We start from the raw sequence: 14182 nt of genomic DNA, 5'->3' as shown, positions 1-14182 counted from the left end.
CCGGATAGCTTCCGGGCTGGCAGCAGCAGTGGCCCCGGTGGATGCTCAAGTGTGTAATTTTCATTTAATTTTTTTTTACCCTTTCATTTGATGACAAGACCGCGAGCAGCGATTTAATAGACGCCGCGATAATAGATGATATTATCGATCATGATGACGCGAGGATAACAAAAAAAAAGAGAGGATCGATTCGGTCTCCGGGTCCCGGGTCTCGCGTGTAGCGGATCAGAACAAGAAGGTGAGAATGTGTTGCTGTGAGCGGTTTTTTTTTTGTTGCAGATGTTGGCTGAGAGGGGAGGACTGATTAACAGTTTCCCTTCAGCGCGGCGGCTCGTCGGCTCTTTCTGGGGCCACACGTTCGTGTTCACTCCGGAACGAGCGGCTCATATCGATCCGTAGCGGGATTATTATTCGATATACTGATTTTAACGACACCAGCAGCGGGGCCGGCAACAGCTGCATTTGTTAGCTGACGTGCTAAATGCTAACTAGCTAACCGGCTATGCTGGCTGCTAGCCTCGACCTAGTTGCTAGCGAGTACTCGGGCTATCCGCTAGCCCGTATTCTAGCTAGCTTTCGAGCTACCTGCTAGCGCTCATTCTAGCTAGCTACTAGCGCATCTCCGAGCTAGCTGCTAGCACTCATTCGAGCTAGCTGCTAGCGCTCATTCGAGCTAGATGCTACCTTGCTACTAGCCTTGTGTGTAGCTTTAGAGTCGTATAGCCTCTGCGGCGTGGATACATACACTGCTATTAACTGATTGCAATTTATAATAAAAAAAAAACGTTTTAGGGTCTTGGGGTTTGATAGCGTGACGCATCATATCTAGAATTACGTACATGTTATAACAGCATTATGTTATGAAGTCGCTGATCATAGTGCTGAGGACACAAATCAAAACATGATCGATACCACACCCGGCATCTCGAGCTGCTTCTTCTCCAAGGACAAACTCGGGATAAAATATATTTAAAACAAAACGTCAGGTCCAAAGTTAAACTGAGAATATGCAGCCTACGGTCAAATACAATGATACGATCGAGAATTAAAACATGTTAATAAAATACAAATAATCACCAGATTGAAATCGTTGAGGTGAAAGGTTTTTGTAATTTCATCGAGACACTGGCTCTCTGGTTTAAATACATCTCGTATCAGATTCCATCTGGATAACAGCATTGATTTGTTATTGGCTGTACTTCTGAATTATTCTCCTAATCGATGGTGTTTATCTCTAGTGTCAAGTGTGTTGAGAGAAAGCTCAATTTCCTCCATCGTTGAACACTTTGTGTTTGTTTAACATCACAATGAGCGTCTAAAAAGTCAGACAGTTACAAAGCTGGTGTTACAAATTATGAGTGATATTTCCATCGTGAGGTGCTGAACATGTGTTTTGTTATTAAAGAGGTGTTACATGTTTATTGAAGAACAATGATGAACCTGTGTTACATGTGTTGACCAGAAACACTCCCTGCCCGTGGCTTTGATACCATGTTTGCTTTTGCCCTGCCTAAAATAAGTAAAGACGGTTGGTTGTGGTATGTGAGTTTCTGCAAAACGGGTGAGACAACCTTTATCTGGTGAAGTGTGGTTGACGGGTTTATGCCATTTTTACTGAAATACTCATTAATAAAGTGAAAGGCAGTTGCTGTTTGCATTCTCCTAAAACACGCCACAGAATAAACGGTGAAAAATCAAATTGGCTCCTTTTACCAACCAGCACTTTAAAATATATAGTTTGATAACAGACATGATGTCATGAGGAAGTTTGGAGCTCTTGCATCAACATCAACGTGCACACGTAACCGTGTTGCTTTGAACAGTGAGAGCAGGGTTCGTACAGGTGCTGGAAATCCTTGAAAACACTTGACTTTTAGTGTGAAAAGTGCTTGGATTTAGAATAAAGTGCTTGAAATGTCTGATCTATGTGATGACATATATGATAGAACAGAGAAAAGGAGATCTCCATATTTGAGGGACTGAAAACAAGCTGTCTCCTAACATCATGTTGGTTGTTTAGAGGACAATAACATCTAATTTAATGTGATGAACAAGTGCAATAATAAGTAGACTGAATTCTGACGGTTGGATTGATACAAATATGGAGTTTACCACAGCTGGAAGGTGCTGGAAAAGCCCCTTGATCTGCTGGAAAAGTACTTGACTTTGGAAAAGGTGTAGGAAACCTGGGAGACGTTATCATTTATTGTTGTGTGGAAGCAGATGGGGGGCCTGCAGTGTAATAAGTTGTTAGTTAGTTAGTTGTAGTTGCCATAGTCCTGACTGTGTGCAGTGCAGCTGACCAGTATATTCTAAATATTACGCATTAACTGTTCTTGAATGTGCTGCTGAACATGTAGAATTACTAAGAGGTGTTTTGGTAGTTTCTTGTAGATTGTGTTTGCATGGAGCAGCTCGTCGGTCAGTGTTAAATTCTTCTCAGCGCAGTTATATTAGCCAGCCTGGGGTTTTTTTTTTTGCTTACCTCGCATGTGACCTCGGGACCTCTCGTTCGGAGCTGCAGAATGAGTCACTGCCACTAGTTCCAGCATGCTCGGGCTCAGCGGCCACGGGGGCCACGCTGCAAATCACACTCTGGCCCCCCGAGGACGCACCAGGAATAGCTGAGTTCCAGGAGACGGTCAGAGTCGACCCAAAGGTTTTCACTAATACAGTCAAACAGATGAGAGCAGTAACAAGTTTAACACTATAATACCGATCTGCAACTCGTGGGGAGAGTGGCAAACGAGTGATGAGGCATAGAGAGAAGTTGTATCAATCCCCAAAAATTAAGTAATACAGCAAAATGAAAATAAAAAGCAACAAACCTCCACATATGAGAGGACATTCAGGATTAATGTGCCAGGAGGCAGTGGCACCCATTTGATGTTGTCACGCAATATTTCCAAATGTGCCGATGCGTCATTCCAGACTGTACTTCTAAAGTTTCATGTTGTGCTGCTCTGTCGCAGGTCTCGTTGCTGCACAAGAGAAGCAGCGCCTGCAGCCTTTCGGCCACAGAATACCTCGGGAGCAGAGACGAGTGCAGCGCTGGTTCGTCCGGTTCGATTCATCTCCAGCACTGCCTCCGTCCTCCGAAGATGAAGTTGAAGGAGGACATGAACCCCCTGCTGCTGCAGGTCTTCCGCTCCGTGGTCTGGGTCTACTCCGTCATCACCTTCATACCGTGGTACTTCTTCTCCGGAGCGGGCACCAACTTGGAGCGGGCTCGCCGGATCAAGTCACGCTCCGTCAGTGGACACCCGGCAGGGCCTTACAGGGCCATCAACAGCCAGGAGAAGCTGGTGGCGTGGCTCCACCCAAGGGTGGACACCCTGGACAAGATGTTTGAATACGCTGCGAGCCGCTTCCCAAACAGAGACTGTCTGGGCACCCGGGAGGTGCTCAGTGAGGAGGATGAAGTACAGCCCAACGGCAAAGTCTTCAAGAAGGTGAGAGACCTGTTCGTGAGGGGAGGGGGGGGGGGGGGGGTTGGGGCTGGAGCCGATCCCAGCTGTCAGTGGGTGAAGGCAGGGTACACCCTGGACAGGACGCCAGTCTATCACAGGGACAACATGTAGAGACAGACAACCATTCACGCTCACATTCACACCTACGGGACATTTAGAGTCATCAATGAACCTATCCCCATCCTGCATGTCTTTGGACTGTGGGAGGAAGCCGGAGAACCCGGAGAGAACCCACGCTTACACGGGGAGAACATGCACCTCTTCAACATATGCAACATAACCTTCAGCGAGGATATAGTCATTGTAGGTTCAGAACTGTTTAAGGTGCACGATGGGAGAAATGTGGGTGGAGGAGCAGTGGTGATGAGTGCCTCCTCATTAACACCTGCATGGCTGCAGAAGCCCTGTAGGTGGCACTAACTGACTGCATATGGAAGATGACGATCAGACCAATTACATACAGTGCTCATATTAATCCCATCAACATGATGGGTGTAAGGTTCCTCAAATAATGGAAGCATTCTCTTCATATTTCTCCTGAGACGAGGCCCTGAAGCTCCCCAGACCTGTAGAATCGTGTTGTTTGGCGTAGTATGTGGAAGTAATTTTTGCATGTTGTGTTTTAGGTAATTCTGGGAAACTATAACTGGCTGTCCTACGAGGAAGCCTACAAGTCCTCAAAGAGCTTCGGCAGCGGTCTGGCGTCGCTCGGCCAGAGACCTCAATGTAAGATCGCCATCTTCTGCGAGACCAGAGCGGAGTGGATCGTGGCAGCACAAGCCTGCTTCATGTACAATTTCCCACGTGAGTTGGCAGAGATATGACGAGTGTGTGTACTTTCAGACAATCTCAGACCCGACAGTAAAAGCACGAGAGGCGACTCGCCAACTTAACTGGATTTGTTTGTTGACAGTCGTGACTCTGTACGCCACGCTCGGACCGACGGCCATCGCCCACGGCCTCAACGAGACCGAGATCACACACATCATCACGAGCAGAGACCTGCTTCAGAGCCGCCTCAAGGTACCCGCTGAGCCGGCGTCATCCGTTAAACCAGGCTGCCGTCTTTAAAGTCACAGGCCGACTGTGTGTAACATCAGGGCTCGATAAGAAGCTCATGATTCTTTTCCCTCCCTCCCTCCTCAGGCCATACTGTGCGATGTGCCGAGGCTGCAGTACATCATCGTCGTTGACAGTAAACAGACAAGCTGGCCAAACGTCCCCAGAGGCATCATGGTCTACAGCATGGATGCCGTGATGGAGATGGGATCCAAGCCTGACAACTGTGAGTGTTTGTGCATCGTGATTAAATGCGGCTTTTCTAATTTTGGAGGGGGAAATGGAAGTACGCCGATGGAGGCTTAGTGCAAAGCCGACACCCCGATGGATGTTCTGCATGACGGAGTCGGCAGGAGGTCACATCAACACTCGTGTCATTATGACATTGGGCGACTTTTCAGGGAAATAAAGTGAAAAAGAAATCACTCTTTACAGTTCTGTTAAAGAAAAGAATATCGTTAAAGCTTTCATACTGCAAAAAGAGCACACTATGTACTGTAATGAAATATTTTCTAAATTAAATTCAGCCAGGTTGGAAGATTGCAATCATTTAAACCATTTATACAATTAATTGAAAGATGGGATACGGCAAAAAAAAAGAAATCATGGATGATCATCATCATGCTGAAACGATAATTAATTATAGGATCAGCAAAAAAATACGCTTTTAAAATATGATATAAATCTTCACTTTGACATTTTATAACTGATAGATTGAGAAAATAAATAAGGGATTATGATGAAAACAGTCTCGAGTGGCATCCCTACAAAAGATATTCACTTCTTATTGTCTATTTCTGTCCTCCAGGGAGCATTTCTTCCTAGTAACTATCTAAATGAAAGCAATGAATAATATTCTAATAATGTGGGATCCATTCCCCTTCTAAGCATCGCCGCTCTGCTCTCCTGTCTCTGCAGTAGCGGTGGACCGCAGACAGCCAGAGCCTTTGGACATCGCGGTCATCATGTACACAAGCGGCTCCACGGGCATCCCCAAGGGTGTCATGATCTCCCATGGCAACATCATCGCAGGCATCACTGGCATGGCCGAGCGCATCCCGAACCTGAAGTATGACCATACCAGAGTCTCAACCTCTAACACACACACACTAAATCACCACATGCTCACTATGTTCTGTTGTCTATTGTGGAAACTGACCTGCTGTTGTTTGTGTGCCGGCAGTGAGACGGACACCTATATCGGCTACCTGCCGCTGGCTCACGTGTTGGAGCTCAGTGCTGAACTTGTGTGCATCTCTCACGGCTGTCGGATCGGCTACTCCTCCCCTCAGACGCTCGCCGACCAGGTCAGTCTGTAAACACTTATAATATTTATTGTAGTTTTATTTTTATTTTATTAAAAAAAAACATTTAAACTCAAAACATGAGATCTGTTGGCCTCCAGATTTAAATTGGATAACGAGAAGGAATAACACGGGATGAGTTCATAATGTGACATCACATGTGACCTCGAGGTACGCTGCAGTCCAATCAACATCAACTACTTGTAACTGGAAACATATTATTTCATTTTAATTTGATTTTATCTTCGGGTAAATCATCTCCCCATCGCAGTAAAAGAACATTCGAGTAGAATTTAACTAATTGTGGCCAGATAAGATTCAGAACCGTCAGTGCTTCAGGATATCTGGACAAAATTCAACTGGTTTGATGTCACAGATGTGATTAAGACTTGGGTCCTCTGTACATCCTGCTTTGATAGTGACCTCTAAAGCATCGGACTTGACTCCAGACAGAATGTTGACCTTTTAAAGCTCTGAGGTCAGACAGCGGCCTGCATCAGTGACAGTGAGTGTGTTTTTGTGTCATTTCCAGTCGACCAAAATAAAGAAGGGCAGTAAAGGGGACACCAGTGTGCTGAAACCTACTCTCATGGCTGCTGTACCAGTAAGTTAATCCCATTGTGTTGGTAATAATGCTGCTAACTAGCATGTGGAGTCTGACCGACCTGGGTGTGCAGGAGATCATGGATCGGATCTACAAGAACGTGATGACCAAAGTGGAGGAGATGAGCAAACTCCAGAAGACGCTCTTCGTGTTGGCCTACAACTACAAGATGGAGCAGATCTCCAAAGGCTACAGCACGCCGCTCTGCGACAGGTACGCCACGTGTTCGATTCCCGCACATCGCATGTGATGCATGAGCAAACATAAACCACACCTTCATCACGGCCGATCATACAACTAGTGAGGAAACGATCCTCCAGCAAATGTGTGAATCATATCATTGACTCTGATATTGTGTTTGAGCGTTCTTTACACAAGTCTTTACCTGGATGCTCCTTACCCATCATTCTCCTCCTCCTCCTCCTCATCTGGATGCTCCTTACTCACCGTCTCCATGCTGTGTGTCCTCCTCCTCCACCACTTCCTCCACCTCCTCCTCCACCACTTCCTCCTCCTCCTCCAGTCTCGTGTTCAAGCGGGTGCGTGCCCTCCTGGGCGGGAACACGCGGGTCCTCCTGTCGGGCGGCGCTCCGCTGTCGGCCGCCACGCAGCGCTTCATGAACATCTGCCTGTGCTGCCCGGTGGGTCAGGGCTACGGCCTGACGGAGACGTGTGGAGCCGGCTCCATCAGCGAGAGTAAGAGAGGCCATGTCAAACACGGTCGGATTCTTTGCCGCCCTGATAAAGAGTCTAAGAGACTTGGTTTGTGTTTCCTCCCTCAGTTTGGGACTACAGCACGGGCCGGGTGGGCGCGCCGCTGGTCTGCTCCGAGATCACGCTGAAGGACTGGGAGGAGGGTGAGTCACGGCCGACACGCCGGCTTCAGACCAGGCAGCATCCCGGATTCTAAACCAGGTGTATGTGTCTCCTTCCAGGCGGCTACTTCAGCACCGACGAGCCCAACCCACGGGGGGAGATCCTCATCGGCGGGCCCAACGTCACCATGGGCTACTACAAGAACGAAACCAGGAACCGGGAGGACTTCTTTGTGGACGCCCACGGCCAGAGATGGTTCTGCACCGGAGACATCGGGGAGATTTACCCTGACGGATGCCTTAAGATCATCGGTGAGAGACCCACCGAGTGTGTGTGTGTGTGTGTGTGTGTGTGTGTGTGTGTGTGTGTGTGTGTGTGTGTGTGTGTGTGTGTGTGTGTGTGTGTGTGTGTGTGTGTGTGTGTGTGTGTGTGTGTGTGTGTGTGTGTGTGTGTGTGTGTGTGTGTGTGTGTGTGTGTGTGTGTGTGTGTGTGTGTGTGTGTGTGTGTGTGTGTGTGTGTGTGTGTGTGTGTGTGTGTGTGTGTGTGTGTGTGTGTGTGAGATCAGTCCTAACTGTGACGTTCTCCCCCCAACAGACCGTAAGAAGGACCTGGTGAAGCTGCAGGCAGGCGAGTACGTCTCTCTAGGAAAGGTGGAGGCCGTTTTGAAGAACTGCCCACTAATAGACAACATCTGTGCCTACGCCAACAGGTAAGCTCCCTCAGACACCATCCTCCTCCTCCTCAGGCTCCTTTTCTCAAATCACCGGGCTTCCTCCTGTGCCTTCTCTGATGTTCTGTCCCCGTCTCTCAGCGACCAGTCATACGTGATAAGCTTCGTGGTGCCGAACCACAAGCAGCTGATGGCGCTGGCGGAGCAGATGCAGGTGAGGGGCACGTGGGAGGAGATGTGCAACAACTCCCAGATGGAGAAGGAGGTGCTCCGCATCATAACCGAGGCTGCCCTCTCAGGTAGTGGATCTTCATCCTGTGTGTTTCACACAAGCCTTCTCACCATAAAACACCCCTCTGACCTGTGATTCTCTCCCTCTCTTCATCTCCTCCTCCTCCTCCTCCTCCTCGCCAGCAAAAATGGAGCGATTCGAGATCCCCAAGAAGATCCGGCTGAGCGCCGAGCCGTGGACGCCGGAGACCGGGTTGGTTACCGACGCCTTCAAGCTGAAACGCAAGGAGCTGAAAACACACTACCAGGAAGACATTGAGAGGATGTACGGGGGCAAATAACACACACACACACACTCCAGATTACACGCACACAACACACACACACACACAAGGAACTCAGAAGAAGCCACTACCGGGGGAAGACTTGGAGAGGAGTTGTACTTTAAATACAGGTAACACACACACATTACTACAGACACACAATGCGTATCATGCACCTCCTCCTCCTCCTCCTCCTCCTCGGCCTCCCCACAACCAGCTTCGATCAAAAGAGGAGGAAAGACTCTAGAATCCTGCTTAACGCTCTCCATCAGGAGGCAGAAGGTCCTTCCAGACGAGTCAACCAGCCAGATGTGCACGATGCTATGCGCTCGCCCTCCCCCCCCCCCCCCCTTTTGATGGATTCAGTGCCCCCTTTGAGTTGCTATGACAACGGAGGCAGCACACAAAAGCGGGATGAGCCTCTCTTCGTTGCTTCTCTGGAGCCTCCTCCTCCTCCAGAGCCCTCCCACCCTCGTGGACTTGGAGTGCAGCTGCCTGGTTTGGAAGCGGGGGAGGGGGGGGGGGGTTGCATGAGTCTGGTGGGTGGGTGGTGGGGGGGGGCTTTCAGTACGTCAGGGTGGGATCTACGCAGGGATCTCTGTTCTCTTTTAAGGTGTCGCTTCATGTTTGGGTCGGCTTTGGAAGCGAGTCATTTCTTCTTCGTGAGGAATCGGCGTTGCAAAGCCGGGAGGGATCGAGCATGAAGCTGTTTTTTTAAATTACTCCAACATTTCCATTTCATGGTTGGAACTTTCAGAGGATTTTCTTTTTTTTGTATTTCTTTATCCTCCTGTTTTTGTATTGGCTATTTGTTTACGCTGACTTTACTTCGGAGAGAATTGTTTACACGGCGTTTCGTCTGTGTGAGTTTACTGACACGACGATAGAAGGTCACTCTGCTCTCGGCCTCCAGCTTCAAACATGGTTTGGAAAAGGAATCCGTCGGGACTGTGCCCCCCCCCCACCCCCCGCGTCCCATTGGCTCCTCTGTTGGTTCATTGGCACACCTTCCCCCGCCACGTATTTCCTCCACCCGTGACCAGGGCCCTGTGGGACGCCTCCGAGGGAACTCATAGATAAACAACTTTTCTTCGGCTCCCCTCCCAGTTACATTTTGGCTGTTTGTGTCATCCTTTTTAGTTACTTAGTTACTGTCTTTTTTACATATGAATATGAAATACGAAATGAATGTGCAATATTTATACACAAATTTTAAAGTATGTAGGAAGGAAGGAAAAAAGAGAACGCACATCCAGCGGCCCCTCCATACTGTATGAATGTTTAGTGGAAGACCTGCAGGAACACAAAATAATGTCAAACTTCATTCATACGGCTGTAAAAGTGAAATATTCGGCATAGTGAGAAAACCGCATGATGAAAAGTGTGCAACTGTACCAAAAGCACATGAGAGAGATGAGAATTACACTCCAGAACAACTGAAGAAACTTTTTTTTTTTTTACATGCAGTCAGTGCAGATAACCCTTCTGTTTTTTCACATTTGGTTTATATGTATGACGCTGTATGTGTGATGTATATCAGACGTTGTTTCAACGTATACACAAGGTAAACATCTACTACTGTAAGAGTTCAGATGGGCGGTGACATCACCGGATCCGTAGCTTCTCTTTCTTCTCGCTTGGGTTTTTTTTTTACGGGCGGAAGATGAAGTAAATCTTGCTTTGCTTGAAGACATTTAATAGTTGGTTAGTAAAAACGGTACAGTCAGGTACTCCGACTGCTGGCTCCATCTAGCATGTACAAACTAAGTGACTTTGATGCTGCTGCTGATGATGAGGAGGAGGAGGAAGGTGGTTTTTCCAGAACATTCTGTCTCCTGACTGATCTCCGCAGCTTCCTGTGCTGTGTGCTGCTTCTCTGCCTGGCTGGAGGCGGCTGGTTGCCTTCTAACACATGAGCGGTCTTCTTCGGGGGTCTTTAAGAATGTGAAGCGGGGGGGCGGTGCAGAGACCACTCCTGTTGTAAATAGGTTGGGGGGGGGGGGGGAGTGGTCAATGAGGCAATCAAACTACCAATTACTGTACAGGTGGAGGGTCTCCTGTCGACATATTTAATAATCTTTGTTACTGACCAGTTTGTTTTTGTTTGGGGGGGGGGGGGGGGGGTCTCCTCCTTGTTTTCTGTGATTACGTTGCCCTGCGAGCCGGGCTCCTGCAAGTGTCTCCTTCCTTATTTATTTGTGATTTGGCCTTGAAATTACGTAATGAAATAAAAATAAAGAATGAATAAAAAAAAGTTACTTTGCTGGTGTAATTATTTGCTGTGTGCGTGCGTGCGTGCGTGCGTGCGTGCGTGCGTGCGTGTGTGTGTGTGCGTGTGTGTGCGTGCGTGTGTGCGTGCGTGCGCGTGTGCGTGTGTTATTCACCGATCCGATCGGCAGCTTAATTGGAATCATCCTAGAAGCAGAGTTGCTATGGCAACGAAGGCCGGTGTCTGCATGTGTGTGAGTGGATGTGGTGTGTGAGAGACGGGACCGGCTGGAACATGAAGTCCATGAGTCGACCTTCAGTCGGAGCCGTGAAACAAAGGCTTTGTCCTCTTCACACCTGTGGAGCCGTTTGATTGGTTAAAAGCAGCTTCTTTCTCTCAGCAGTACGGAAGCGTATTGTATTCACTTGAGTAATTTTTTTTTGGGGTTTGTTTTTTGGAGTAATTATTCCTGTTTTTCTGAGTAATTTATTTCTGTGGTCTGTTTTTCTGAGTAATTTTTTTTTGGTCTGTTTTTCTGAGTAATTTTTTTTTGTTTGGTTGTTTTTCTGACTAATTATTTTTCCTGATTTTCTGAGTAATTCTTTTCCTGTTTTTCGGAGTAATTTATTTTCTGTTTTTCGTGGTAATTTTTTTTCTGTTTTTCGTGGTAATTTTTTTTCTGTTTTTCGGAGTAATTTTTTTTCTGAATTATCGCGATACTTCGAACTCCCGCGAGAACCTCCAACCTGCAAGTGACTCCCATGGACCTGTAGTGACTCCTGCATACACATGCCCCATCTTCAGCTATTCAGCCGCAAAGTCCTCAGGTGCCTGCGTAAAGTGGATACACTTATGGTAATACCATCTATATGACTCAAAGACAGGACTATCTCCCAGTGTCTTAATCCCAGATCAAAGTAGAACTTGATCAAACTAAACAAGTCGGTCATGTTGGCCTCCATTATCGAGCTTTCACAAAGGAATAAATGCGTCTATTGTTTCAAATGCTGTCTAAACTCAGAAAAAAAAAAATTCAGAAAATCAGAAAAAAATTACTCCGAAAAACAGACCCAAAAAAAATTACTCAGAAAAACAGACAAAAAAAATTTACTCCGAAAAACAGACCAAAAAAATTACTCCGAAAAACAGACCAAAAAATTAATTACTCCGAAAAACAGACCAAAAAATTAATTACTCAGAAAAACAGACCAAAGAAATAAATTACTCAGAAAAACAGACCAAAGAAATAAATTACTCCGAAAAACAGACCAAAGAAATAAATTACTCCGAAAAACAGACCAAAGAAATAAATTACTCAGAAAAACAGAAATAATTACTCCAAAAAACAAACCAAAAAAAAATTACTCAAGTGAATGCAATACGCTTCCGTACAGCAGCATGTTAGTGAAGATGATCAACGATCATTTATATCAACAGCAGGGCTGCAGCTAACCATGGTTTTCCTTATCCGTTCATCCGACGATAATTCATTGTTTGGCCCATAAAATATCATTAAAAGCCGAATCTGACAAGATCCAACACAGGAAGATATTCAGATTTACATCATAGAAATCCAGCAAATACTCACATTTAGGAAGATTGAATGAGAGAATCAATCCATCCATCCATTGTCTACCGCTTATCCTGTATTCAGGGGGGGGGGGGGGGCTGACATGTAGAGACAGACAGGTAACCAGTCTATCACAGGGAGACATGTAGAGACAGACAGGTAACCAGTCTATCACAGGGCTGACATGTAGAGACAGACAGGTAACCAGTCTATCACAGGGAGACATGTAGAGACAGACAGGTAACCAGTCTATCACAGGGAGACATGTAGAGACAGACAGGTAACCAGTCCATCACAGGGAGACATGTAGAGACAGACAGGTAACCAGTCTATCACAGGGAGACATGTAGAGACAGACAGGTAACTAGTCTATCACAGGGAGACATGTAGAGACAGACAGGTAACCAGTCCATCACAGGGAGACATGTAGAGACAGACAGGTAACCAGTCTATCACAGGGAGACATGTAGAGACAGACAGGTAACCGGTCTATCACAGGGCTGACATGTAGAGACAGACAGGTAACCAGTCTATCCCAGGGAGACATGTAGAGACAGACAGGTAACCAGTCTATCACAGGGCTGACATGTAGAGACAGACAGGTAACCAGTCTATCACAGGGAGACATGTAGAGACAGACAGGTAACCAGTCTATCACAGGGCTGACATGTAGAGACAGACAGGTAACCAGTCTATCACAGGGAGACATGTAGAGACAGACAGGTAACCAGTCTATCACAGGGAGACATGTAGAGACAGACAGGTAACCAGTCTATCACAGGGAGACATGTAGAGACAGACAGGTAACCAGTCTATCACAGGGAGACATGTAGAGACAGACAGGTAACTAGTCTATCACAGGGAGACATGTAGAGACAGACAGATAACCAGTCTATCACAGGGAGACATGTAGAGACAGACAGGTAACCAGTCTATCACAGGGAGACATGTAGAGACAGACAGGTAACTAGTCTATCACAGGGAGACATGTAGAGACAGACAGGTAACTAGTCTATCACAGGGAGACATGTAGAGACAGACAGGTAACCAGTCTATCAGAGGGAGACATGTAGAGACAGACAGGTAACCAGTCTATCACAGGGAGACATGTAGAGACAGACAGGTAACCAGTCTATCAGAGGGAGACATGTTAATGGACTGATTCAGTATAATCAGTAATAGCTAGTATAATTGTGTGTACAGCTACATTCTGAATATCTTGTAATACACTCAGTGTGTATATTGAGTCATAATATTTCTTATAAGTATCTGCGGTTCATGTCATGTGCTGCTTTTACTTTGAAAATCCAACAGAAGCGACGAGACCACACCTCCCCTCTTTCCTTCTTCCTCTCCTCCCTCCTCTCCTCTCTCCTCCTCGACTCCCTCCTCCCTTTGACTCCTTCCTCCCCTCTTTCCTTCTTCCTCTCCTCCCTCCTCTCCTCTCTCCTCCTCGACTCCCTCCTCCCTTTGACTCCTTCCTCCCCTCTTTCCTTCCTCCTCTCCTCCTCGGCGCCTTCCTGTCTTCCCCTCTTTCCTTCTTCCTCTCCTCTCTCCTCCTCGACTCCCTCCCTCCCATCCTCCCATCCTCCCTCCTCTCCTCCCCCCTCCCTGGGGGACCCGTGAGTGCGTCAGAGGCGTACTGCCTCCGTTAGCCTCCGATTGTGACGCAGACGCGTACGAGTACTGTGTGTGTGTGTGTGTGTGTGTGTGTGTGTGTGTGTGTGTGTGTCTTCTCTTTGCTTTCTGACACTTCATTCAAACTTTTTCTGCCTCTCTCCCCCTCTCTCTCCTCTTTGTGACTCAGAAGTGCTCAATAAAAACTTGTGGCCGTTGCTCTTTGTGCGCACGCCGGGTCTGAGCCAATAATCCTGTTGGCGTTTACCCAAGGATGAGCAGAACCGGAGCCTCCCAGCGCTGGAGGAG

At 47.2% G+C, this 14182-nt stretch overlaps 2 protein-coding genes across 5 annotated transcripts in view; one reads left to right on the top strand and one right to left on the bottom strand.

The window, feature by feature from the left end:
• The window catches only part of pax3a (paired box 3a), a 31640-nt gene extending 28797 nt beyond the window's left edge, over positions 1-2843 (bottom strand). The window contains exons 1-2 of the mRNA XM_084006775.1: positions 2829-2843; positions 2486-2666 (exon numbers count right to left, since the gene is read on the bottom strand). The gene's annotated coding sequence lies outside the window, so the exon portion shown is untranslated. The remainder of the gene's footprint in view (positions 1-2485; positions 2667-2828) is intronic.
• Positions 12-10594, top strand: acsl3b (acyl-CoA synthetase long chain family member 3b). 4 transcript variants are annotated; one of them, XM_084006765.1, is made up of 15 exons: positions 12-238; positions 2991-3452; positions 4097-4274; positions 4384-4493; positions 4617-4755; positions 5448-5598; positions 5713-5836; positions 6366-6437; positions 6511-6650; positions 6961-7133; positions 7220-7294; positions 7373-7564; positions 7848-7962; positions 8065-8222; positions 8338-10594. In XM_084006765.1, exons 2-15 carry the CDS (start codon positions 3102-3104, stop codon positions 8493-8495), a joined length of 2136 nt encoding a protein of 711 aa, XP_083862891.1. In that variant the 5' UTR covers positions 12-238; positions 2991-3101; the 3' UTR covers positions 8496-10594. The 4 variants fall into 4 exon arrangements, with proteins under 4 accessions (XP_083862891.1, XP_083862892.1, XP_083862889.1 ...); XM_084006766.1 differs by having other exon boundaries at positions 2973-3452; positions 5451-5598; XM_084006763.1 differs by having other exon boundaries at positions 2973-3452.
• The last annotated feature ends 3588 nt before the right edge of the window (positions 10595-14182 follow it).

Source organism: Eutrigla gurnardus (assembly GCF_963514095.1).
Source record: "Eutrigla gurnardus genome assembly, chromosome: 4".
In the NCBI taxonomy this organism is placed as follows: Eukaryota; Metazoa; Chordata; class Actinopteri; order Perciformes; family Triglidae; genus Eutrigla; species Eutrigla gurnardus.
Note: the sequence above shows the minus strand (reverse complement) of the source record. Positions and strands in the feature narration are given on the sequence as shown.

Coding starts and splice junctions, on each gene's coding strand:
- acsl3b (XM_084006765.1), top strand. CDS start 3,102: ATGAAGTTGAAGGAGGACATGAACCCCCTGCTGCTGCAGGTCTTCCGC. Junction 4,275..4,383: donor CTTCATGTACAATTTCCCAC/GTGAGTTGGCAG, acceptor GTTTGTTGACAG/TCGTGACTCTGTACGCCACG. Junction 7,134..7,219: donor AGCCGGCTCCATCAGCGAGA/GTAAGAGAGGCC, acceptor TTCCTCCCTCAG/TTTGGGACTACAGCACGGGC.